The 27,084-nt window shown below is 37.7% G+C and overlaps 1 protein-coding gene across 6 annotated transcripts in view; it reads left to right on the top strand.

Annotated features, from left to right (window-relative positions):
* The window catches only part of MYOM1 (myomesin 1), a 214,765-nt gene that overhangs the window by 108,300 nt on the left and 79,381 nt on the right, over positions 1–27,084 (top strand). For all 6 annotated transcript variants that reach the window (XM_037806345.1, XM_037806341.1, XM_037806347.1 and 3 more), the window contains 4 exons: positions 1,278–1,439; positions 7,546–7,687; positions 10,497–10,696; positions 12,483–12,539. In XM_037806345.1, coding sequence (XP_037662273.1) covers positions 1,278–1,439; positions 7,546–7,687; positions 10,497–10,696; positions 12,483–12,539 — 561 coding nt within the window. The remainder of the gene's footprint in view (positions 1–1,277; positions 1,440–7,545; positions 7,688–10,496; positions 10,697–12,482; positions 12,540–27,084) is intronic.

Raw genomic sequence — 27,084 nt, 5'->3', positions numbered from 1 at the left:
CTTGAAATTCTCAATGATGTCTGTGAATCCGTGTTTTCTAAGTGAGTCTGATGGGACAGTGGAGCATGTGTGTGAGCAGAGGAGAAACCCCAGGTGACAATGCGGGCACACATAGGCTCAGGCCCCTAGGCATGGTGGGTAGTGGGCCGTGTGCTCACTCAGCAGTTGGCCTGACCTTCAGGTGTGGACAGGTATACCTGGGTGATCTCTGGCATCATGGGTTCCCAAGGCAGTGGCCAGTGGGAACTGTGGCAGCAGCGACCGTGGCAGTGGCCACAGCCTCGAAGGAGACGAGGGGCTCTACATGGGGGCAACACTGGGACCAATGGTGGGAGGCCAGCCTACCTGTCCAACTCCAGAAAATGCAGTGAATAGAATGCATAAACAGTTATTTTGAATTACATACAAATTATGAAACCACTTTAGTTTCTTTTATAGTTTCTACAAGTTATAGTACATGTCAGAGGAAACAAAATGCAATTGTATAAATTTACGTTTAAGGTTAAATTTGAACTTACATGACACCAATTTGTTTGAAGAGTTAAATCTTTTTAGAAAAGTTGTTCGTCAAGAACACCACTCAAAAGTATACTAAAATTTTGACATAGTTTATCAGAAAGTTATCCCAACGTTGTCACAGATTATATAATACTCTTAATAGCTCCAGTATCAGTTGGATCAGCAGAAAAATCCTTCTCAAAATAAAAGGCCATCAAAGATTATTTGCAACCTTGCGTTTGCAAAGAGCTACTGACTTTGCCTTCCATTGTATCAATTTAAAACACAGTTACTAAAAGTATAGATTTTGATAACCTAGTAAAAGGATTTTCAGAAAAGCAAACCAGAAAAATTTTATCAGTCAAGGCATCATGTTAATAAACTATTTTATTATATATAAATTATGACACTAAAGTATTTTTTTGCAATTTGTGTTACTCCCTTGTGTTTTATATGTAATAATGTGTTTAAAGGAAAAAGCTTTATATTTTAGTACCTTTAATGGCGCCTTTTTCTCTGCTTTTTAAGCAAAGGCCTTGTAATTTCATTTTGCATTAGACACTGCAAATTATGTATATGGCCCTAATCCCCACACTTCTGGGCTAATACTTTTACCTATATAAACGTGGCGGAGTAGCCCAAAGCCCCAGGGACTTCCTCTAATAGTCAAATAGTCAATATAGAAGAAGAGGAAAAAGAGAGTTAAATGGAGGGGAGGGAGGAAGATGGAAGGAAGGGAAGAAAAAAATCATCAATTAGTTTGCTTTTTTTTCCCCTAGGGGTACCTGTTTCCCCATCAAAATGGGTGCAAACACATTGGAGTGGAGAGCGGGCAACACTGACATTTTCTCATCTCAACAAAGAAGATGAAGGCCTTTATACAATCCGTGTACGAATGGGAGACTATTATGACCAATATAGTGCTTATGTCTTTGTTCGAGGTAAGACAGCAAAAAAGTAGAACACCTGAGAATAGTGAAATCATTAAGCCTAAGTCAATTTATCCAAACATATTTTTGTGTAATGGTGAAATAGCTGTTTGATTACATGGCATAGGGATATTAATTCCCAATAAAATTAGTCTTAAGAATAAGAGGTGAACCCTGCAGGCACCAACCCCGAAGTGGCTTATTTTCAGACCATGCTACTATCTCAGATCTCGGTACTTCCCTCATCTTCAGATGATGAATCCAAACCATAAGAAAAGCCATCTTAATTTACGGAAGCTGCAGTGTAAGAGAGGTGGCTTTTTTGGGGGCTTACTCTGTAATATCTATTTTGGGGAATAAATTTATCATTTAATTCTAAGATACCCCCCCTTTTTTAAAGTTATGATTTATGAATGTTTTAATGGAGGAATATGTAGTAATTTCTAAACAATGGATTTACCAGGCTTTTAGATCACAACTTGGTTATCATTGTGTGTTTGCCTGTACATCATTGTGAGTTTCTTTAAATTTTTTTCTATTAGAGAAGTTGTAGGTTTATAGAAAAATCTGGCATAAAATATGTAGTTCCTATATACCACCCTATCAATAATACCTTGCATACATGTGGTACATTTGTTACAATTCATGAAAGAATGTTTTATAATTGTACTATTGACTATAGTCCATTGTTTACAGTAGGATTCACTATGTTGTTGTTTTTTTTAAAATTTTATTCTAGTAACATATATACAACCTAAAACTTCCCCTTTTAACCACATTCAGATACATAATTCATTGCTGTTAATTATGTTCAAGATATTGTGCTACCATCACCACTATCCATTACCAAAACAGGCCCCTTCTTTATAACCTGAGGTTTGATGAACTAGAAAACAATGTGCTACAATTTATTTCTTAAGAGGAGGTATAAGAATTGATTTTTCGAGTCTTTGTGTTTTTTTTTCCAGAAGTGTCTTGAATGATAAAATCATAAAACTCATAGGCATTTTGGTCAAGATGGAACCTTAGAGATAATCCAGGAGTCTCCAAAGGATCTGCGATTAGAAGGATATTTCACTATAACTGTTGGTTTTTTTTCTATCCTATGTATTTTATTTTATGCATATAAAAACATTATTCTGAGACGGGGCCTTTGGACTTTACCAGATTCCCAAAGGGGTCTGTGGCACAAAAAATGTTAGGATGCCCATTCTAGTCCAACCCCCTAATTATAAGATTTAGAAACTGAGGTTCAGAAGAGCAGTGATTTACCAGGAGCCTCACAGTTGGAAGCAGAAGTGGGACGAGGATACAGGTCTTCTGATGCCGAACCCAGGATTTTATGTACAGTGTGAGTTAAGCTGCTGTAACACAAACAAAAAAAAACAACGAAAGTTTATCTTTTATGTCTATCAGTCCAGTGGTGGAGGGTGGTACAGAAGATTCTGCTCTTGGAAGATTCAGAGTCGCTGTCCCACCCGTGTTGTTTGTTCTGTTCGCCCCTCTAGTACCATCGTGTTCTCATTCCAGCCTGTGGGAAGGGAAAGAAAGGGAGTGAAGGGGGAGACGCTGAGATGACACATCACTTTGGCTCCTCTCCACGGTGAACACTTAGCCCCATACACACACCTCACAGCCGAGGCAGCTAGAACATGTACGTGGGCTCTACTGGGCAGCCATGTTCCCTGCTAAAGCCCATGTTCCTTCTAGAACTCAAAGGACATAGAGAAGAATGGGTTCTGCCACACCAGTATTGAACAATAACAACTGAATACTGCTATGCACTAGCAACCAGTAAAGATACATGACTATCTAGAACATCTAAAAAACGTTTCAAGCCTTCTTTCCAAAAGCATTATGGAAAAAGTCAGATATGGCTGGAGGAAGGGAGGTATCTCCTTCTGAGTAAATTGCAGGTGAAAACTGACAAAAGGGACTCATCAGCAAGAAAGTTTGTTTAGCCAAACCATCTGGACAAAGCTGGCTAGATAAGGACTGTGTGAACAAAGTCTTGGCTTCTGCTCTCAGTTGTCTTCCCTGAGTAAGAGAGTATCTTCTGCTTTTCCGAAAAAACCAGTTCTGCCTTGGTGCTTCCTTTGTGGACTTTTTCTGGGGACTCTGATATAGTGCAGGGTTTACTCAATAACATTTCTCAGTGTCCATACCAGAACTGTGACTTTCTGCCAGACTTGAACCAAACTTCACATTATTTACTACAGGCAGGGGGCAAGTGTCAAAATCTGAAACTTACACTTACGCCAGGTTTCAAATCCACAAAATTAGGAAATGGAAACGATTTCTAAAGCTTATCAGATGCTGAGTTGAGAGAATTGAAAAACTAGATTGGAAAGATAAATTTCAGCCCATCAAATTGTGAATTGAACAATTTTTAGAAGAAGATTTCATGCTTAAAAGATTATCTTAAATGATTTTTTAAGGTTCTTTTTAAAAATAACATCTTTATTCAGGTATAATTTACATGCCATAACACTTACCCATGTTAAGTGTAGAGTTCAATAGATTTTTAATAGATTTTTAGTATATTTAACCCATTTACCAAGTGTGCAACCATCACTCACAATCCAGTTTTAGAATATTTCCCTCATTTCAAAAAGATTTCTCAGATCCAGTCCAACTCTCATCCCAGCCTAGCCCCCATACAACAACTTACCTACTTTCTATCTCCGTCTGTCTCTGAACATTTATGGATACAATATGTGATCTTTTATGCCTGTTTTCTTTCACTGAGCATATGGTTTTGAGGTTTGTTCATGTTGACACATTAGTGTGACACATTTATTATGTGACACATAATAAATGACACATTTAGTCATTTGTTACTCTTTATTGCTGGATAAAATTCCAGTGTATGGATGTACCTCATTTTGTCTCTCCATCCACCAGTTAATGGGCAGTTGGACCCTTTCCAGTCTTGGCTGTTGGGAATAAAGCTGCTATGAGTGTTCATGTGCCTGTTCATGGGCACACATTTTATTTCTCTTGGGTAGACATCTACAAATGGACCTCCTGGGTCATGTGATAAATTTATGTTTAACTTTTTAAGACACTGCTAAACTGGCTTAAATGATGTTTTATGGGTTTAAAAAAAATTTCGTATCCCTTTAGTTTTATGAGGCCATTTTAATGCATTTTTTTAGAGTTCTGGTGTTTTTGCTGTTCAGAAAATAGCTTCTGAGCCAGAATGACAAGTGTATAGAGCACCATATGTCTTCAGAAACACATTCCAGAATGCACACATTTGGCCAGGATTTTATTACATAGATAATATGTGTTCCTTGTTAAAAATAGATAATATAAATAAGCAAAAGAGAAATAAAAGCCATCCATAATTCTACCATTCAGAGATATCCAATATTATCATTTTGTTACATGTTCTTCTGGACTTTTCTATATTCTTTCCTTCTCTCTCTCTCTCTCTCTCTCTCACACACACACACACACACACACACACACACACACACACACACACGGGAAGGGAGAGAAAGAGAAATGATAAAGTAATAAATGATGGGATAGAAATAGCATGAAATAAGAATTACAAATGGCAAATAAATATATGAAAAAATTTTCACTAGTAAGCAAAGCAGGAAAAATTGAAATGAGTTAACATTTTAATCTATCATATTTGAAAAGATTACAAAGATTTTAAGAATCCACTGGGATAAAGGAATGGAAGGACAGGCATTCCTGTACCCTGCTGGTGAGTGTAAATTGGTTCAACTTTTCACAGGATGTTTCACCAATGTGTATTGAAAGTGCACATTTACAACAATTCTAGTTTTTGGAATTTAATTTAATTGGACAAAATAGAAAAAAGAGTTGTATTGGGAAAAATAGGGAAAGATCTAGCTATCTACTAATATGCGAGTTGTTAAATAAATTATAATAAATGCTGCATATAAGCAGTGGAATACCACACAGCAATAAAAGCTAATGATGTGTACCTATATTGATATGAAAATGTATCAAGAAAAAACAGTTTACCACCCCATTTTATTTCAAAAATAATCATTTTTGAGTTTATAAATACAGAAAAAAAATCTAGATTGATATAAACCAATATGTAAGCAGTAGTTATCACTAAGTGATGGAATTAAAAGGGATTTTAATTTATTGTATTTTTGATTATCAAATATTTTACAGGCATACACTCCTTTTATAATGAAGATAAACAATAGAATTATTATATTTTGAAAACAGTTATTGATAGTCTGAATCAGAAGTCAGAATATAAAGATTAACAGGTAAATGTGTGAGCCAATTAATCAAACCTCTGAAAGTTTGGGTCACATAGGATGGGATGGAGAGTTGGAAGAGGACCGATGTTGACCGAAGGGGTTCCATGGGCCACACACTGGGTAGTGGCTGCTGTAAGCCGAATACCGTGACAGCAAATGTCTGATGACTGTCATTTATTCGTCAGTTATGTTGCATAGCAGCTGTGCTGTTGTGTTCTCCCAACTCTACTGTAACTTCTTAAGAGAAAGATGACCCTTATTCTTTAACTTTTACATGTGGCACCTGAAGAGGGCTAATACACAGTAGACACTTACTACCTTGGATGAATGAATGAATGCATGAGTGAATGAATGCTTGAGTAACCTGAAAGATTGTCAAGCCCACGCCATGAAAGCATATTCCATGCAGTTTTGTAAAAATGCTGAAAAATAGCTCCCTGTATGCCTCCTGTGTGCCTCCTGCCTGCCAACTGTGTTCCAGCATATCCCTGCTATTGTACATGGATACAATTGGATGTTCAGCTAATTTAGCTCCACTCTGTTGATGAAGGTGCTGGTTGTTAAATTGTGGGCATTCTGCAAAAGGGCATGACTGGGGGTTGCCAGCTGTGCCCCTTGCAGCTGAGCAGCTTTCTAGCAGTGCCTCTTCAGCCGTGCAGGCAAGGCAGCTTTAGCATCTCCACCTCCCCAAACAGCAGCACGTCTCTCCTCTGTCCAGTGATCTCAAAGCCTAGAAGAAAAGAAGTTTCTCTCCACCCCAAATCCTCCAGTTTTCCGTTGTGTGGAATGCAGGGGTTCTTCATTAGGTTTTAGGTTTTCGGCACGATAATTCATGGGGCAAGAAACAGAATGTTCAGAACCAAAGTGACTTCAAGCTCTTCACAGATAATGCAGGCCAACTGAGTACTTCAGAAGCACACAGCTATTTCTACCACATCATCAAAGGTTTTAGTAAATCTTAAAGAGTTACAGAAGTCTAGATCATAGAAAGGAAAAGTCAACATCAGTGTTTTCCCTCGGGTGAGTGGCTCCTCCGTGTCTCAGTCTCTTCTCCTACTAACTCCATTTACAAAAGGCTGGGTCAGATGCTAAGGGGGGATTGGCAAATGTGGACCCCCATTCAGGGACTTGGGCTTTTGCCTTAACAGTTCTCACTTAGAAGTTTACAAACTGAGTCTTTCCAGTCCCTTCCTCTCCTCCTAAAAACATCCCTGATTGACTAATTTAGTTGTGCCTAAAGACACACTGCTGAGGGGACCCCACGGTCAGAGGATCCCATTTCATAAACAGTCACCATCCTCTGTTTTTTGTATAATCCTGGACTTTTGCTAACCTCAGTTAAACTCAGCTCAGATGTGTGTATTGCATCAGACTTTCTTTTGAACGTATCTTCAGTTTGGGAACAAACATTTATTTTAAAAATGAAAGTTTCCCTTTCTTTTCTGAAACAGTCAAGCCCAGTATAGATAAGGGCAAAGCTCTAAAGTTCTTTTTTCTCTTGTGGACGTGACTAGAAGGTAAGAAAAGAGGCTGTTTGTTCCCCTTTGGAGCCTTTTAATGTTTCTGAGTTAGTAATATTGCAATCTCTAATATGTAATTTGCTTTTAGAACATTTTGTGCAAGCAAGGGCCAAGAGGCAAAGGTCATGGGTCACTTTCAGAGCCCTTTCTATTTTCTAACATAATGTTCTTCCTCCTGAAGATGAAAAGCACACATTACGAGATCGAAGCTTGCTCCCTGGAGTACAAACAAGTAGCCAAGATGGCGGCATGGTAAAATATATGTACACGAAGATCTCAGCCTGCCCGGCTGACAGGGCACATCTGAGAGTGATAATGGATCCTTTTATATCTACACAGATGCTGATGCAGAGATTGAAGGAGCTCCAGCTTCTCCCCTGGATGTGGCATGCTTGGATGCCAACAAAGATTATATCATCATCACCTGGAAACAGCCTGCTGTAGATGGAGGGAGTCCTATTCTGGGATATTTTATTGATAAGTTAGTGCTTAGTCTAACTGCATTTAAAGTTTAAGTTGTTTGGTCATAGAGATGCATACTTGATTTCTCCCATCGTTTCTAGGTGAAATAGTTCCTTTTCTGGTCTCTCTCTCCTTCTACCCCTTTACCCCTCTTTTCTTCTCTCCCTCTCCCTTGCCTTCCTCTTCCTGTTTTCTCCCTCTCCACTAGGGACAGATAATATGTGTCCTTAGGGTGCATTGGGCTTGTACCAAGGTGTTTAAACCCAATACGTGTAGCAACGAGTAAATATATGTCCATTGCTGAAGGCTGTGGGCTCAGAAACATCCAGAGAAACATTTATAAGAAATTATATAGTATTTAACCATACACTAAATGCTGCCATGTTATTTCATCATTTAGTAATGATGAACTGTGAAGATTTAGACAGTCTTTTTCATACTTACAGTTTCTGTTTTATTGGTCTTTGGCAGATTCCCAAAGTATTTGCAGATTTTGATCAGTGAAAGGTCAGGGGTGATCAGTATCTTTTGTTCTTCCCTTGCCTTAGTCATGACAAAAATAATCATATGATAGCTACTACGTATTAAACATTTACTGTGTGCATGGCACTTTTATAAACACATCACATACATGAACCCCTTGATCCTCATAAACACCCTGGGTGATAGGTACTGGTATTTTTTGTAGGAAACGAGGCTCTGTTCTGGTGAGTAAAGCTGGACTTGACCTCATCCACTTGGGCTCTGGGGCTGACCTCTAACCCCTGGACAATGACCACCCTCAAATCCCCTTCCACTCTTATCTTGCCAGCTCAGAGCTGCTCCCCACCCTGAAGGCCAGCTAACTCATGTTCTTGAGGAACAGAGCCCTCCTTTCTCAGTGGCTCAGTAAGGAACAGGGCTCCAGACTACGTTCTAGAAATGTCATACACAGTCATGGCAGGCCGTGCTCTGGAGCATGAAAGGTGTCTGTGGCCTCTGGGTGATACAGAATTGTAGGAGTCCCTTTGGGAACTTGATTGGCCTTCTTTATCTAAGCCCTTGGTCTAACTCCATTGGCTATAACAGGCTCTTGCAATTAGAGAACACATATGAGGAGGTAACACCCTTAAGGCCATGCGTGTATAAGAACTAGAATTCATATACCAGCCTGGCTCTGAATTTGAACTCATTCAACTCCAAAATGCTATGGCAGTCCCGGAGCCCTGGTTCTCTGCCTTTCTTCTGTACACTGTAGCATCGCTGGGTCACTGGGACAGTATTTGGACAAACAGGGAGAGTCCTGGTGGGATCTCTGGAGACAGGGTCATTTGAAAACCTGCCCCAGCCCTCTCGCTCCTGCTCTCATGCCCCTCCCATAGCAGCTCCAGAATTTCTTCAAAGGAAAAATTTAGGGGAACATGGATGGAAGGCAGGGATTGGAGCCAGATTAATGGCACTTTACGTAGGTTGAGAAAGATGTCTGTTGTCTATGTCAAAGAACGGAAGAGAGATGGCGAGGAAGGGAAGTTAAAGCCCCCAAACCACTGCCTTTGACTGCCCTGGCAGCCCCCCCACCCCAACAATGACTTGGGAATCATACGTATTGGACACAGAGCCATGTTGAGGAGCTTATAGAAACTAAAAGTTCAGTGCTTAGCTCCTAAAATACGACCGGAATTACATAATCCTAATGCTGAATGATTCAATCACTTGCTGAGCCCCAAAAGCCTGACTGGGCAGACTAATAGCACGGTAACAGCTGTCATCTTTGGCTCCCAGGGGGTGACTGGCTCCATTCCCAGGAACCAACTGCTGTAAAAGCATCCAGTTAGAAATCAGAGGTTCCAAGTACCCAATCTTCCCCCTGCAGGACCTGGGAATCTCTCTGTGTCTCAGTCTCCTCTCTCTCTGTTTCCGTGTGTGTGTGTGTGTATGTTATATATATTATTATTAGACATGTAATTATATATAACATATTACATATTATAAATATATAAATATATAGAGAGAATATATATATGTATACTTTCTATATGTTTTTTTAACTTTTTAGTATAGTAACCTGTAGTCAACTCAAAATTTTCTACTTTAATTTTCAAGTATACAATTCAGTGATATTAATTGTATTCAAAATATTGTGCTACTGTATTGAAACTCTGCACCTTTGGAGCAATAACTCCCCCCCCCCCCACCTTCTCCCCCCATCCCTGGTAACCTGTAATCTATTTGTCCCTATAAAATTTGCTTACTCTGGTTTCAATCTCATCTCTCAAGAAAGAAACAAATTATAATACCCTCCTTGCCCTTCCAGCCTCCTGGGATGTATTGACCATCAAGTGAGAAAATGTGGGGAGCTGTTTCCAAACTACAGTACAAGTAGTTATCTTTTAAACTGTCAGATTTCTCAGGGATAATTCCATTTTAAAGATAAAATGCACAAGGAAGACAAAGGAAGGAATCACAAATTGTGGAATTGAAAACATTTGCATGAAACTGGGGTTCCTCCCCTAAGTCTCTCAAATGTAGAGGTTGTAGATATCTGCCTGCTTCTCCCCCCACCCCCAAAACTTCTCTGCTTAGCACACAGAACCCTCAGCTGCTTGCGTTTTATGAGGTCAAAGAATATGTGTGTTCAGAAAGCTTCTGCGACTTCTTCCTTCTTGTTAAGGAAGCACATTGTGGATGAGTGGTATTCAATGCCTGCAGATAAATAACTAGGGAAGCACTCATGAGCTGGATATTTTATAGAGAGAAGATCTGAAGCAACTGGGTGGGTTTGCAGCTTTGGAGCTATTAATTTAGCCATTCGCCTTTTAATTTTTTTCCCCAATAAATCTCTCCCTTAGATGTGAGGTGGGCACAGATAACTGGTCTCAGTGCAATGACACGCCTGTGAAGTTTGCTCGTTTTCCAGTCACTGGATTAATAGAAGGTCGCTCCTATATATTCCGAGTCCGAGCTGTGAACAAAACTGGCATAGGTCTACCATCCCGAGTTTCTGAGCCCGTGGCTGCTCTGGATCCAGCTGAAAAAGCTAGGCTAAAAAGTAAGCATTTTTCCGGATCTTCCCTGAACCTTTAAAAAAATTTTCCGAGAATAGACCTCATTGAAAGGTTATTCCTCCCCCTTCCACAAGAGGGAGGAAGGGAGTAAGAAATCCTTTAATTATCAAAGCATCCTAGAGTGGGGAAAAAAAAAAAAAAACAACAGAAAACAAAAAACAATTCCATTCTCTTAGGAACTGTCTAATCTTTTACAATTCAGAAAGATTTGCCTTGTAAAGCTCAGTTCCAGGCCTTTTATGTGAAATTAAATGTGGAAAGCTAGAGCCCAGAGACCATTTTTGTTCATTTTATTAGTGCATTCCAAATATAATTTTCTTTCTATTTCGAGGTGAATTTCTTAACCTTGAAGTAGGATCTTAGAGTACTAATATCTCAGCATGGTGAGTTCCTTTATATAAAGGGAAAAGCAGACTAACAACATTATATCTGATTTAACTTGAGTTTCCAGACTTGACAGTTGAAACTGTTTTATCATTTATTTAGTCTCCAAATCTCAATGTCAAAACCATAATCCATGAATTCTGCCCTGCATTTGTTTCATGGGAATGCAAATGGCAACCCTAATGATAGGGACCATAGAAAGACATTGAAAGATTTGGAAATTAATACTTCTGTCTACACTAGATCTCTCGATCTTGACACTGTTGACACTTTGGGCCAGAGAAGTCTTTGTTTGGAGGGTGGAAGGGGGGCTGTTCCTGTGCATTGTAGGGTGTTTAGCTGTGTCTTTGGCTTCTACCACTAGATTAGAGTGTGATCCCACCCAGATTGTGACAACCAGAAATGTCTGTAGACATCACCTAATGTCCCCTGAATTGAATATCTTCCAATTCAAATCACCGTAGTTGAAGCTTACTGGTCTATGCCATTTGCATAGTGTTGTGCTTTAACTAAAACAATGTAGAGGCACTATAAAAATCTAAGTAAAATAATGCCTTATTTTCCCAGGAGACTCTGCCTAATCAGCGTCCTTCATTGGGCTCCAGTCACTTTTCACACACCACCCTCCCTCTTCTCTAAATTTGGAAATTCTATCTCATACTTTCATTTACTCCTCTTTTACAGAGTCCAGTGAAAATAAGATGTGTTTCAACTGAAAATAAGCTGCCTTATTTATCACCTTTCTGCTTTTGCACAAACTCTGGTCAAAGGCCCTGGATTAAAGCAAGAGTTGAACTGCTCTCTCTTTCTGATGTCTGTGGGATTATAGAAATGAATTTCCTCTTTAACTGTATACTGCCTATCTCATCCATTTTCCTCACTCAGAATCCAAATTGATTGCCTTTGTAGATAACACTTTTCCCAATGTGATGAGAAAAGAGAGCTTTTGCTGAGCTTTCCTACAGAATTGCACTCCTCTCTTTTTTCATGCTCATTGTGACTAGGCTTACAATTGTTCTAGAAGTGTTCTCCTAAGTATGGAGTATGTCTTAAGAAGGGCCTAGAAAATCTACATGTTTCAGGAGACCCCATATTGCACAGTGAGCGAACACAGGATATTTATCCAGGTTGTGTAAGTACAATTCCAGAACAAGTCGATTTAGAAAGTGTAGGCACTTAACCAGGCCATGACAGATCATGTATCCCCAGAAGACAGGGGCCAGGCCTCTCACCACCACACCCATGCTTGGTAAGATACATTGAGAAAATACAAAAGTAAGCTAGTAACAAAACTGTTTGTGTCTAATCTGGCCAGTTGATCAGTGCAGTTGAAACAGCTAAACTGGTTGTGACTATTTGTTAATTTTTATATTTTTCTTTATTCAGGTCGCCCTTCAGCCCCCTGGACTGGACAGATCATTGTCACCGAAGAGGAACCCTCAGGTAAAAACTACGATTTCCCCAGATACTGTTGCCAGTGTCTCTGCTATGCAGTTTTTATTTTTTATTTTTTTAAACACAGTTTTATTCACACACCATACCACCCATCCAAAGTGTCAATAGTTTTTTGTTTTGTTTTGTTTTTTGTTTTTTTGCCCGCATTTTTCTACTCATCCATCCATACACTGGACAAAGGGAAGTGTGGTCCATATGGCTTTTCCAATCACATTGTCACTCCTCATAAGCTACATTTTTATACAATCATCTTCAAGATTCATGGGTTCTGGATTGTAGTTTGATAGTTTCATGTATTTACTGCTAGCTATTCCAATTCATTAGAACCTAAAAGGGGTTGTCTGTATTGTGCATAAGAGTGCCCACCAGAGTGACCTCTTAACTCCTTTTGGAATCTCTCAGCCACTGAAACTTACTTCATTTCCTTTCTTTTTTTTTTTTTTTTTTTTTAATCATCATTTTATTGAGATATATTCACATACCACGCAGTCATACAAAACAAATCGTACTTTCGATTGTTTACAGTACCATTACATAGTTGTACATTCATCACCTAAATCAATCCCTGACACCTTCATTAGCACACACACAAAAATAACAAGAATAATAATTAGAGTGAAAAAGAGCAATTGAAGTAAAAAAGAACACTGGGTACCTTTGTCTGTTTGTTTCCTTCCCCTATTTTTCTACACATCCATCCATAAACTAGACAAAGTGGAGTGTGGTCCTTATGGCTTTCCCAATCCCATTGTCACCCCTCATAAGCTACATTTTTATACAACTGTCTTCGAGATTCATGGGTTCTGGGTTGTAGTTTGATAGTTTCAGGTATCCACCACCAGCTACCCCAATTCTTTAGAACCTAAAAAGGGTTGTCTAAAGTGTGCTTAAGAGTGCCCACCAGAGTGACGTCTCGGCTCGTTTTGGAATCTCTGTGCCACTGAAGCTTATTTCATTTCCTTTCACATCCCCCGCTTGGTCAAGAAGATGTTCTCCATCCCACGATGCCGGGTCTAGATTCCTCCCCAAGAGTCATATTCCATGTTGCCAGGGAGATTCACTCCCCTGGGTGTCAGAACCCATGAAGGGGGGAGGGCAGTGATTTCACCTGCCAAGTTGGCTTAGCTAGAGAGAGAGGACCATATTTGGGCAACAAAGAGGCATTTGGGAAGAGGCTCTTAGGCACAATTATAGGCAGGCCTAGTCTCTCCTTTTCTGCTATGCAGTTTTTGCTGTTGTTGTAGAGGGTTCAGTATATAATAGTTAAGACATTTGAAAAGAAGTCTAAAGCAAAGGAATGGTGGATATCATGAAGTAACTTGGATTGTCTGAGATTCACATTATTTTACTGCTTTATTGAGGTATTATTGTCATACAATAAACTGCATGCATGTAAAGTGTACAATTTGATAAGATTCACACGTATACACCCATGAAACCATCACCATGATCAAAATAACGGTCATATCCATCACCTTTAAAACTTCCTCATGCCTTTTGTAGTCTCTTTTAGTCCTCTCTTCCAACCATCTATAGGCCACCATTGACCTGCTTTCTAACACTATCGATTAGTTTGCATTCTCTAGAATCAGAGAGATGGAACCATACAGTGTGTACACTTTTTTGGGTCTGTCTTCTTTCATTCAGCCCAATTATTTTGAGATTCATTCACGTCAATACCAGTTCATTCCAATTTATTTATCCATTCATGGTTGAAAGCTTTTATGAACATTTGTGTTAAATGTTTGTATGGATGTAAGTTTTCATTTCTCTTTTGAGTAAATACTTAGGAGTGGAATAGAAAGGTCTCATGATAAGTGTATGTTTAATTTTTTAAGAAACTGCCATACTGTTTTTCAAAATGTTTGTATCATTTGCATTCCCTCAGCAGTAAATGAGAGTTCCAGTTCCTCAATATTGTCATCAGCACATGGTATAGTCAGTCTTTTTAATTTTAGTCATTCTAGTGGTAAGTAGTTGTAGTTCGGGGTGGGTTTAATTTGCATTTCCATCATGGCTAATGATGTGCATTATCTTTTCATGTGTTTTTTTGCCATTTTTATGTCATATTTGACATTTATGTCAAATCTCAGTTCACTAAGATGTTTTCTATGTTTTCTTCTAGAAGTTTTATACCTTTAGCTCTTAGATTTAAATCTATGATCCGTTTCAAATTATTTTTTCAATATTGCTTGAAAGGTTGAAGTTCGTTTTTTTTTTGCATATAGCTATCTAATTGTTTCAGCAACATTTGTTGGAAAATTATCCTTTCCCAATTGAAATAGTTTGACACCTTTGTAAAAAATCAATAAATTGGTTATTTATGCATCTATTTCTGGAATCTCTGTTGTTTCCCATTGATCTGTTTGCTTTCTTTTCACTAATACCTCACTGTCTTGATTACTTATAAGTTTTTTTTTTTTTTTTTTTTTTTTTTTTTTTTTTTTTTTTTACTTTTTAAAAAACTTTTTATTTTGAAATAATTTCAAACTTAAAGGACAATTGCAAAAATAACACAAACCCTGTACAGAGAACTTCAACATACCTCCATCCCCACCCCCAATACCCAGATTCACCAATTTTAACATTTTGCCACCTTCACATATCATTCTATGTACTTATCTTTCTTCTGAATATTTGAGAGTAGGTTGCACACATCATACTCCTTAAACACAATACTTCCACCTCCTATTTTTCCCTGTCCATATTCCTTCCATGAACAAGGATATTCCCTTATGTAATAACCTTAAGCACAATTATCAAGTTCAAGAAATTTAACACTGCTCTAAAGCTTACATTCTATATTCCAATTTTTTCTTATATCCCAATATGTCCTTTTGAGCCATTTCTCCTCCATTCTTAGATTCCATCCAGTATCATATATTGCATTCAATTGTACATTATCTGTTTAATTTATCTTTCTTTCTTTCTTTTTTAATTGTGGAAACATATGTACAACATAAATCTTCCCATCCCTACCCCTCCCAAGCATACCATTCAGTGGGATTAATCATATCCACAATGTAACAGTAGTACCCTCACCAGCATCCGTTACTAGAACTTTCTGTTCACCCCGAAAAGAAACCCTACACTCATTTTGCATTAACTCCTCATTACCCCCTCCCCTACCCCCAGCCCAAGAGGGCTTTTGTAGCCAAAGGACTAAAGAAAGCACCGGACATGTTCTGAGATATGAGCTTTTATTATAGGGCTTACTTACAGGGTGGGGAAATCAAGCCATGTTGCCCCGAAATCAGGAGCTTCTCTGAATGGATTCAGGAGCTGCTCTGAATGGCAGCCAGTTCAGAGCACAACGTGGAAATAGTCCGCTCTTGGGGGGCTGAATAAGCTGGTTATAAGGGCTCGACATTCCAATGGGTATGAGAGCATAAGGCAAGGAGAGGGGTCCTGCAACGTAGGGAGGGGTTGATTGTCAACAGGGAGGAAGGGAGGATTATAGAGATAACAGTATCTCAGGGAGTCTCAGAGAGGAGGTAGTTTTGGGTATAGATTACAGTTAGCATCTGATATTACAAGGAGAATAGGTCAAACCTCAGCTGTCTTAGGTCAAGCAAACTGCTGTGTGCAGTTTTCAAGACACTTGGGGACCAGGGGCTCCCACACCTGTACCCTACTTTTCTGTCTCTATGAGCTTGCTTATTCTCTGATATTTAATTGTGGTTACCATGGGGCTTATTTTAACACCCTAAATCTGTAACAATCTCATTTGCTTGATACCAACATAACTTTAATAGCATACGTAAATTATGTTCCTATACCCCTCTGTCCCCCCACTGCTATATAGTTCTTGCCACAAATTACAAATATATACATTATGAATCCAAAACCATTGATTTATTATTATATTTTATGCATTTGCCTTTTAGCTCCTGTAGGATGTAAAAAGTGCAGTTACAAATAAAAAATGCAGTAATAATGGTATATATATTTATCCATGTCATTCTCTACTGGAGATCCTTATTTCTTCATGTGGTTTCAGTCAATTGTCTAGTGTCCTTTCTTTCAACTTGCAGAACTCCCTTTAGCATTCCTTGTAGGGCCAGTCTAGTTGTGATGAAGTCCCTCAGCTTTTGTTTATCTGGGAAGGTCTTAATCACTCCCTTGTTGTTGTTTTTTTTTTTTTTTTTTTTTAAATCATCATTTTATTGAGATATATTCACATACCACGCAGTCATACAAAACAAATTGTACTTTCGATTGTTTACAGTACCATTACATAGTTGTACATTCATCACCTAAATCAATCCCTGACACCTTCATTAGCACACACACAAAAATAACAAGAATAATAATTAGAGTGAAAAAGAGCAATTGAAGTAAAAAAGAACACTGGGTACCTTTGTCTGTCTGTTTCCCTCCCCTACTTTTCTACACATCCATCCATAAACTAGACAAAGTGGTGTTTGGTCCTTATGGCTTTCCCAATCCCATTGTCACCCCTCATAAGCTACATTTTTATACAACTGTCTTCGAGATTCATGGGTTCTGGGTTGTAGTTTGATAGTTTCAGGTATCTACCACCAGCTACCCCAATTCTTTAGAACCTAAAAAGGGTTGTCTAAAGTGTGCATAAGAGTGCCCACCAGAGTGACCTCTCGGCTCCTTTTGGAATCTCTCTGCCACTGAAGCTTATTTCATTTCCTTTCACATCCCCCTTTTGGTCAAGAAGATGTTCTCCGTCCCACGGTGCCAGGTCTACATTCCTCCCTGGGAGTCATATTCCACGTTGCCAGGGAGATTCACTTCCCTGGGTGTCTGATCCCACGTAGGGGGGAGGGCAGTGATTTCACCTTTCAAGTTGGCTTAGCCAGAGAGAGAGGGCCACATCTGAGCAACAAAGAGGCATTCAGGAGGAGACTCTTAGGCACAAATACAGGGAGGCCTAGCCTCTCCTTTGCAGCAACCGTCTTCCCAAGGGTAAAACTTATGGTAGAGGGCTCAACCCATCAAACCACCAGTCCCCTATGTCTGTGGTCATGTTAGCAACCATGGAGGTGGGGTAGGCGAATACCCCTCTTATAAGTTTTTTTAATAAGTTGTTTTGTTTTTATAAGTTTCATAATATTGATATCAGGTAGTGTAAGTCCTCTAATCTTGTTCTTTTCCAAAATTGTTATGGTTATTCCAAGTCTTTGCATTTCCATATAAATTTTGAAGTCACCTTGTCAATGTCTACCAAAGCAAAACAAAACAAAAACCAAAAAACCCTGCTGGGATTTCAATTGAGATGGTATAGATCTAAGTCTTAATTGGGGGCAAATTGACATCTTAACAACATTGAATCTTACAATTCATAAACAGTGTATTTCTCTATTAATTAAGGTTTTCTTTCATTTCTATCAGCAATATGTAATAGTCTCAGTGTATGTATTTGTATATTGTTGTCTTGTCAGATTTACCGTTAAAGATTTTATATTTCTAATTCTGTAAGTGGTATTTTAAATTTCAATTTCCACTTTTTGATGCTAGTGTACAGAAATACTTTTTGGAAGGTTTATTGATCTTGTATCCTGCAATCTTGCTGAACTAAGTTATTAATTCTAGCAGTTTTTTGTACATTCCTTAGTATTTTCTAACTTCAGGATCATGTCACCTGTGAGTAGATTAACTTTTTTCCCTTCCAATCTGGATGCCTTTTATTTCTTTTTCTTCCTTTACTGCACTGGCTAGAACCTCTAGTGCAGTCTTGAATAGAAGTGGTGAGACAAGACATTTTTTTTTTTTTTAATCTTCATTTTATTGAGATATATTCACATACCACGCAGTCATACAAAACAAATCGTACTTTCGATTGTTTACAGTACCATTACATAGTGGTACATTCATCACCCAAATCAATCCCTGACACCTTCATTAGCACACACACAAAAATAACAAGAATAATAATTAGAGTGAAAAAGAGCAATTGAAGTAAAAAAGAACACTGGGTACCTTTGTCTGTTTGTTTCCTTCCCCTATTTTTCTACTCATCCATCCATAAACTAGACAAAGTGGAGTGTGGTCCTTATGGCTTTCCCAATCCCATTGTCACCCCTCATAAGCCACATTTTTATACAACTGTCTTCGAGATTCATGGGTTCTGGGTTGTAGTTTGATAGTTTCAGGTATCCACCACCAGCTACCCCAATTCTTTAGAACCTAAAAAGGGTTGTCTAAAGTGTGCATAAGAGTGCCCACCAGAGTGACCTCTCGGCTCGTTTTGGAATCTCTGTGCCACTGAAGCTTATTTCATTTCCTTTCACATCCCCCTTTTGGTCAAGAAGATGTTCTCCGTCCCACGATGCCAGGAGACAAGACATTTTTGCCTTTTCCTGATCCCAGGGGAAGACATTCAGTCTTCACCGTTAAATCAACCACAATTAAATTTATCTGTAGGGTTTTTTCAGACACCCTTTATCGTATTGAGGAAGGTCCCTTCTAGTCCTAATTAGCTGAGAGTTTGTATCAGGAATAGATGCTGATTTTGTCAAATGCTTTTTCTGTCTATTGAGGTGATCATAATGAGTTTTCTTTTTCCATTAACATGGTCAGTTACATTGACTGATTTTAGAATATTAAACCAACTTTGCATTCCTGGGATAAGTCCCACTGGTTCATGCTGTATTATCTTCTTTATACATTGTTAGATTTTATTTGTCAAAATTTTGTTAAGAATTTTTGTGTTAAGAATTCATGAGGTCTGTTGGTTTGTACATTTCTTCTCTTGTAAATAATTTGATTTTGATTTTAGAGGAATACTGGCATTATAGTATCAGTTGGAAATATTCCCTTTATTTTAATTTTCTGGAAAGATTGTGTTGAATTTTTATTGTTTCTTCCTTAAATATTGGTAGAATTCACCAGTAGAGCCATCTAGGCCTGGAGTTTTCTTTGTTAGAAGCTTTTAAACTACAGATTCAATTTTTAAAATAAGTATAGGGCTATTTGGGTAATTTACTTCCTCTTGAGTAAGCTTTTATTGCATCTTTCAAGAAATTTCTTCATTTAAGTTGTTGAATTTATGGACAGAAAGTTGCTCACAATATTTCCTTATTATCTTTTTAATATCTGTGTACTCTATAGTGACGGTATCTTTCTCATTCCTGATATTTGTGCCTTCGCTCTTTTTGTCCTGATCAGTCTGACTAGAGGTTTGTCAATTTTACTGATATTCTAAAAACAAAACAAAACAAAACACAGTTTTTAGTTTCATTGATTTTTTTGTATTTTTTCCTATTCCATTCATTTCTGTTTTTATTTTTATTATTTCCTCTCTTCTACTTATTTGAGTTTAATTTGTTGTTCTTTTTCCAATTTCTTAAGATGGAAGCTGAGGGCATTGATTTGAGATTTTTCTTCTTTTATATTGTATGCATTTAGTAGTATGAGTTTTCTTCCAAGTACTCCTTAGCTGTATCCCACAAATTTTGATCTATTGTATTTTTATTTTGTTTAGAATATGTTCTAATTTCCCTTTTGATTTTTTATTTTGTACATGGGTTATTTAAAGTTTATTTAGTTTATAAATATTTGGAGATTTTCCAGATATCTTTTTTTTTTTCAAGAAAACAGGGATTTATTGGAGAGACACAGTCATTGATCTCACTGACATTTAAGGAGAGACAGACCATCTGGGAAGTGCAAGTGGGCAGTCCAATTGGGTCTGAGGCTGTCTCCTCTGCCTTCCGTGGAGCCATGTGCTGTCTTAAGGCCGCTTTCTGTGTTTCTTTTTCATTTTCCTCTCGGGTTTCTGTGAAGAGAGTCCTAATTTTTGCTTCTTGGCTTTGGCTTGCTGGAGTATCAGCTGTGCCCCAGTGCTATATGACCAAAGTTTTAAGTACCCATCACTTTTCTCCAACTTAGTCTCATTGCCTTAATTCCAAATTCCCGAGAGAGAGAATCCAGTTGTCACAGCTTGAGTCAGATGTCTGTCTCTGGTCCCATAGGCAGCAGCTCAGGAGCTAGGGGCAAGGTCCGGTGGTACAAAGGGGTGGGAAGGAGGACGAGGCCAGCAGGCAATGTGAGGCAGGGCTGCTGCAGAAAGGAACTGTAGATGCTATCAGGGAAGTTGAAGGACACAATTACAGGTGCGTGTTTTTGCCCTCAGGATTGGGGACTTGCTTGGACAAAGACTAGATTTGCTGTTTCTGAATGTCTCTGCCGTCTTCTCCTACAGAAAGGAGGGAGATGAAATTCCCTTGGGCACCTATAAATCTTTCCTGTAGACACACCCAGAGAATGAGAAGATGATATTGCTTTTGAAAATTAAGGATATGGATTTTTTTTCTAATTACAGAAGAAACCCAGAAATCCTTGTAGAAAATTTGGAAAACAGAAAAACCCAAAGATGGAAGTTAAAGCCACCCCTAATCCAAGATAACTGCTGCTAACATATTGGTGTATTTCCTTCTATTCTTTTTCCCCTAAGTAGTACCCTGAGGCTGTGTGAACTGTGTTTAAGAGCTATCTTTTTACTTTAATTATGTGTCTTCAGACTGTCTAAAACTTTTGGATTACTTCTCTTTTTTTTTTAAATCTTCATTTTATTGAGATATATTCACATACCATGCAGTCATACAAAACAAATCATACATTCGATTGTTCACAGTACCATTACATAGTTGTACATTCATCACCTAAATCAATCCCTGACACCTTCATTAGCACACACACAAAAATAACAAGAATAATAATTAAAGTGAAAAAGAGCAATTAAATTAAAAAAGAACACTGGGTGCCTTTGTCTGTTTGTTTGTTTGTTTCCTTCCCCTATTTTTCTACTCATCCATTCATAAACTAGACAAAGTGGAGTGTGGTCCTTATGGCTTTCCCAATCCCATTGTCACCCCTCATAAGCTACATTTTTATACAATTGTCTTCGAGATTCATGGGTTCTGGGTTGTAGCTTGATAGTTTCAGGTATCCACCACCAGCTACCCCAATTCTTTAGAACCTAAAAAGGGTTTTAATTGATTTCTAATTTAATTTCATTATGGGAATTAAGTGGAATATATTCTGTATAATTTTAATACTTTAAAATTTATTGAGACTGGTTTTATGGCTCAGCAAAAGGTCTGTCTTGGTAAATAGTCAGTATGGACTTGAAAAACATGTGTAGTCTGCTACTATGGAGTGAACAGTTTTATAAACGTTAATCAGGTCAAGTTGGTTGATAGTGTTGTTCAAGTTTTATATTTACTTACTGATTTTCCAGCAACTTCATCTATCAATTATTGAGAGAGTAGTGTTGAAATCTCTGACTATAATGGTCGATTTACCTGTCTTCTGGCAGTTCTATCAGGTATTGCTTCATATATTTTGAAGCTCTGTTATTAGATGCATAAACATTTTAATTGTTATGTACTCTTATAAATTGACTACTTTGTTATGAAATGACTGTTTATCCATGGTAATTTCTTTTGCTTGGAGATCATTATTTTGTCTGAATTAATATAGCTATTCCAGTTTTCTTTTGATTACCATTAGCTAGGTATACATTTTCCACTCTTTTACCTTTTTTAAAAATTTCAAGTTTTCTTCACACAGTTTTCTTCACAATCCATCCTAAGTGTACAATCAGTGGCTCTTGGTGTAATCACATAGTTATGCATTCATGACCAGTCAATATGAGAATATTATAATTTCTTCTGAAAAAAAAAAAATCCCATACCCCTTACATCCCCCATTACTGACATTTAGCTTTGTTATAATGCCTTCATTACAATTAATGAAATAATATTACAATGTTACTGATAACTGTAGATCTTAATTTGCATTAATTGTATTTTTTCCCATATACCACCCTATTATTAACTTCTTGGAAAAGTGACATACATCTGTTCTAGTTCATGTAAAAACTTTCTTATATTTGTACGATTAACCACCATCATCATCCACTCTGGGTTTCACTAATTTAAAACAGTCCCAGTTTTTACCCTCTAGCTTTCCTTCTGCTGACATACATGACCCTAGTCTTCCTCTTTCAACCATTGTCACACTCTCTTTGTTAATTATACTTACAATATTGTGCTACTGTCACACAGCATTGTACTACCCATTTCTGAACCTTTACAATCAACCTTATTAAACATTCTATATTCCTTATCTTTTACTTTTAACCTATTTTTTTGTTGTTATATTTAAATTGTATTTCTTATAGGCAGCACATAGTTTGGTCTTGCTTTCCTTGCCTTTTAATTGGGGATGTTTAAACCATTTACATGTAATGTGATTATTGATATGTTGAATTTAAATCTGCCATCTTGCTATTTTTTTCTATCTTTAATATCTAATTATTTGTTTCATTTTCCCTATATCTACTTTCTTTTGGCTTGAGTATTTTTTATTATTCCATTTTATCTTTGTTGTCTTATTAGCTATTCTTTGTTTTGTTTTGTTACTAATTGTATAATTAGTGTAATTCCAATATAATTCCATTCCCCCCTCTTAGTCTTGGTGCTATTGTTGTCATACATATTATTTCTATATGTATTATAAACTCTGCACAATATAATGTTATTATTTTGGCTTCAAGTGGTCAGTTACCTTTCAAAGAGATTTACAAAGTGAAAGAAAGAGTTTCCGTATTTACTCACATATATACTATTTGTGTTACTCCTTACTTCTTTATGTAGATCCAGATTTCCATCTGATAATGATTTTCCTTCTGCCTGAAGCATTTCCTTGAACATTTCTTGTGCTGCAGGTCTCCTGGTTATGAATGATTTTATCCTTTGTATGTCTGAACAAATCTTTTTTTTCATCTTCATTTTTGAAATATAGTTTCACTGGGTTTAGAATTCTAGGTTTATAGTGTTCTCTTTCAGTATTCAAGATATTGGTCCATTGTGGTACAGAGCTATACTACAAGAATGACTATAATCATTCCTATTTTTGTTATACTATATGTAACATTTTTTTCTTTATCTGCTTTTAAGATACTCTATTTATCACTGACTTCAGGAATTTGATTATTATGTACATTTGTGTAGTTTTCTTCATATATTTTGTACTTGGGGTTCTTAATTTTCTTAGATGTGTGGGTTTATAGTTTTCATTGGATTTGAAAAAACTTCCACCACAATGCCTTTAAATATTTTTTCTGTACTCAACACCCCTCCTCTACTTTTGGAACTCCCATGACATACACTAATAAGACCACTTGAAGTATCACAGCTCACTGAGCTGTATCACAGCTATGTCTATATTTTCTTTCAGTTTTTTATCTTTCTGTGTTTCACTTTAGACAGTTTTCATTGCTGTTATTAAGTTTACTAACTTTTTCTTCTTTGGTATTTAGTGTTTAGTGTTTTATCTTCTGTGAATTCCAGCAATTGTTTGTTCATCTCAGACTTCGTAGTTTTTATCTCTATAAGTTCAATTTGGATCATTTTTATATTTTCCATATCTTAATGTGCTCAATCTTTACCCTCTTGGACATATGGCATATAGTTATAATAACTGTTTTAATTACTTTTTAACTAATTCTATCACGTGTCATTTCTGGTTTGTTTATATTGATTGATTCTTCTCATTATGGATTGCATTTTCTTGCTTCTTTGCATAATAGTAACTTTTAATTGGGTGCCAATTAAATTTTATATTGTTTTGAATATAAAAATTGAATATTCAAAACATGTAATTTTATATTCAAAACATATAAATTTTATATTGTTTTGAATTTTATATTGTTGGGTGCCAGATATGTTTTTACAAATATTCTTGAGCTTTGCTCTGGCTTGCAGTTAAGTTAATTGGAAACAATTGGATCCTTTAGAGGCTTGCCTTTAGTAGGTGGGATTGGAGCAGCCTTTAGTCTGGAGTAATCTGTCTGTGCTATGGAGGAAATGCCCTCCTGAGTACTCTGCCTCTGATGCCCCATGAATCAGGAAACTTTCCACCCTAGCAGGTGGAAGGATGAACTGTCCCAGGCCCTATCAGAGCTTTGAGGAATGTTCCCTCTAATTCTTTTGTGTGGTTCCTACCTCAGCCTCAGGTGGTTTCTTCACATGCACATGCTTATCGGACTCAATTGAGAACTCCAGAGAGACCCCCTGCAGATCTCTGGGGCCACTTCTTCTGTATCGTCCTCTGTTCTCCAGTCCTCACCTCTGTGAATTCTATTCACTGTGCCCTCCCCAAACTTCTAGCTTCTTCTCCTCAACTCAGTTTCACCACCAGGCTCCATCGGGGTTTCCTCTTCCTGAGCTGTGGCCTAGAAACTCTCCCCAGACCATAAAAAGAGGTGATGGTAGGACTCACATAGTTTGTTTCCCCCATCTCAGGGATAACTGTCCTATCCTGACTGATGGCCAGTGTCTGGAAACAGTTGTTTTCATATCTTTTGCTTGGAGTTCTTATTGTTGGATGTGGGAGGGCAACTCTAAATTTCAAGATCAATGAAGGGTCTAAATTTTTACCCTACTTCTGTGTTATTATGTTAGCCTGTAACAGTTTCATAGTTGCAGGCAAAAGACTCCTGCGTCTAAAAGGGGGATGTGAAATGAAACAAAATAAAGCTTCAGTGGCTGAGAGATTTCAAATGGAGTCGAGAGGTCATTCTGGTGGACATTTCTACGCGCTATATAGATAACACATTTTGGGTTTTAATGTACTGGAATAGCCAGAAGTAAATATCTGAAACCACCAAACTCCAACCCAGTAGCCTTGACTCTTGAACACGATTGTATAACAATGTATCTTACCAGGGGTAACAGTGTGATTGTGAAAACCTTGTGGATCACACTCCCTTTATCCAGTGAATGGATGGATGAGTACAAAAATGGGGACAAAACCTATATGAAAAATACGGTGGGATGGGGGGGTGATTTGGGTGTTCTTTTTTATTTTTATTTTTTATTCTGATTCTGATTCTTTCTGGTGTAAGGAAAATGTTCAAAAATAGATTGGGGTAATGAATGCACAACTATAAGATGGTACTTGAACAGTTGATTGTACACTATGGATGACTGTATGGTATGTGAATATATCTCAATAAAACTGAATTTAAAAAAAGTAAATATAAACAAGAAACCACGTTATAAGAGAGAACAATGCCAATAAATGAACAAGGGAAGTTCTTATGCTAAAAAAAAAAAAAAAAAGACTCCTGGGTCTAAGGCAAAGGACTCGAGTACTCACAGTGCAGCAGGCAGCACAAGTTTCATGCTTCCCTTATTCCTCAAGTCCTACTGGGTGATAGCTGGATGCCACACAGTGTGTGCACAGCTGAGAAATCGTGAGCTTAGGAAGACCCAGTCTTATAAGGGGGGTGATTACAAATCTCCTTCATCTTTCTCTGGTTAAAGACATTATCTTTATTTTCCTGGTCAGGAAACTAATCTGCTCTCTGGCATGAAGGATATACGCTCTTTACATTCCATAGTTGTTTGCTATACAAACATCCTTGAAAAGTCGGTCTGGAAAAAAGATGGTATAAGATGTGCAGAAACACCATGAAAATTGTCTCCCGACACCAGACCTGTCACTCCATCTTGGCCAGAAGCAGAAGTTGAGGATAGCATTTTAAATTGCATTTGAAAACTATGATTCTACCACTGTTTGTAAAGATAGAAAAGATAATTTTTTTTGTCATTACTACTCTTTCTCAGGATCAATAGGAACATTAAAATTTTCTAGCAGAAAAAGTAAATTTGTGGTTTCACAGCCTTCCGACTCCTACCAGATTCCCTTTCCACTCTCCTTGAGGCTTCTCTGCCCCCTTGCTTGTTCATTCTTTGTAGAGCCAACTGAGAATTCATGAGGGCATATTATGGGATCTGCAGTACCAAAAAGGGACTCTTGATGACTTAAAGTCTTCAAGACACAAAGTGATGAAGTTACAACAGTTCAATCATAGACATACTGTTTGATTGGAGGGGGCAGCTGGCCTCACCCACTTCTATAGATGACCTTGCTGGTGTTCATTATTTCAAAGAAAAGATATGAGGATACTGTCTTTTTTTTTTTTTTCAATTTCAATTCCACAAACAACTATTGAACATCTTCTAAATGCAAGGCATTGTGCTAATCCCTGCAGGATGTAAAGTTAAATGAAGACCCAGTCCCTGCTCATAACCAGAATACATGATTTTAGGGTCCATAATAGAGTTACTGGACTGTGGAAGTGTCATAGAAAGGGAGTCATTTGACTGGGCAACTCTAGGAACACAGAGGAAATGCAATTGTGGAAGAAAGAATGGCTTGAGTAATCATTCAAAGAAAGAATAGAGCAAGTAGGCTCTGAAAAGCAAATCGTGTGGAATGGCTTGGCCTTGGGTTTAAGAGAATAAATATGTGCAACATTGGAGAGGCAGAATGGGGCTTGGTCGTGGACTTTAACTATTAAGCAGGGAGTGTGCTTTTATTCCAGTTGGGTTGACGCTGTAGTGCAGAGTCATCAGAGACTCTTGAGGAGGCTGAGAAGTAGAAAACCCTCAGCTGTTTGTTGCTGAATGAATTATTAGACCAGTGTTTCCACTTTTTAAAATAACTATTTGCTAATCAGGTCCAAGAGTGTTTTCACTTTTGTAGA

This window comes from Choloepus didactylus, chromosome 16 (genome assembly GCF_015220235.1).
Source record: "Choloepus didactylus isolate mChoDid1 chromosome 16, mChoDid1.pri, whole genome shotgun sequence".
NCBI lineage: Eukaryota > Metazoa > Chordata > Mammalia > Pilosa > Megalonychidae > Choloepus > Choloepus didactylus.
Note: the sequence above shows the minus strand (reverse complement) of the source record. Positions and strands in the feature narration are given on the sequence as shown.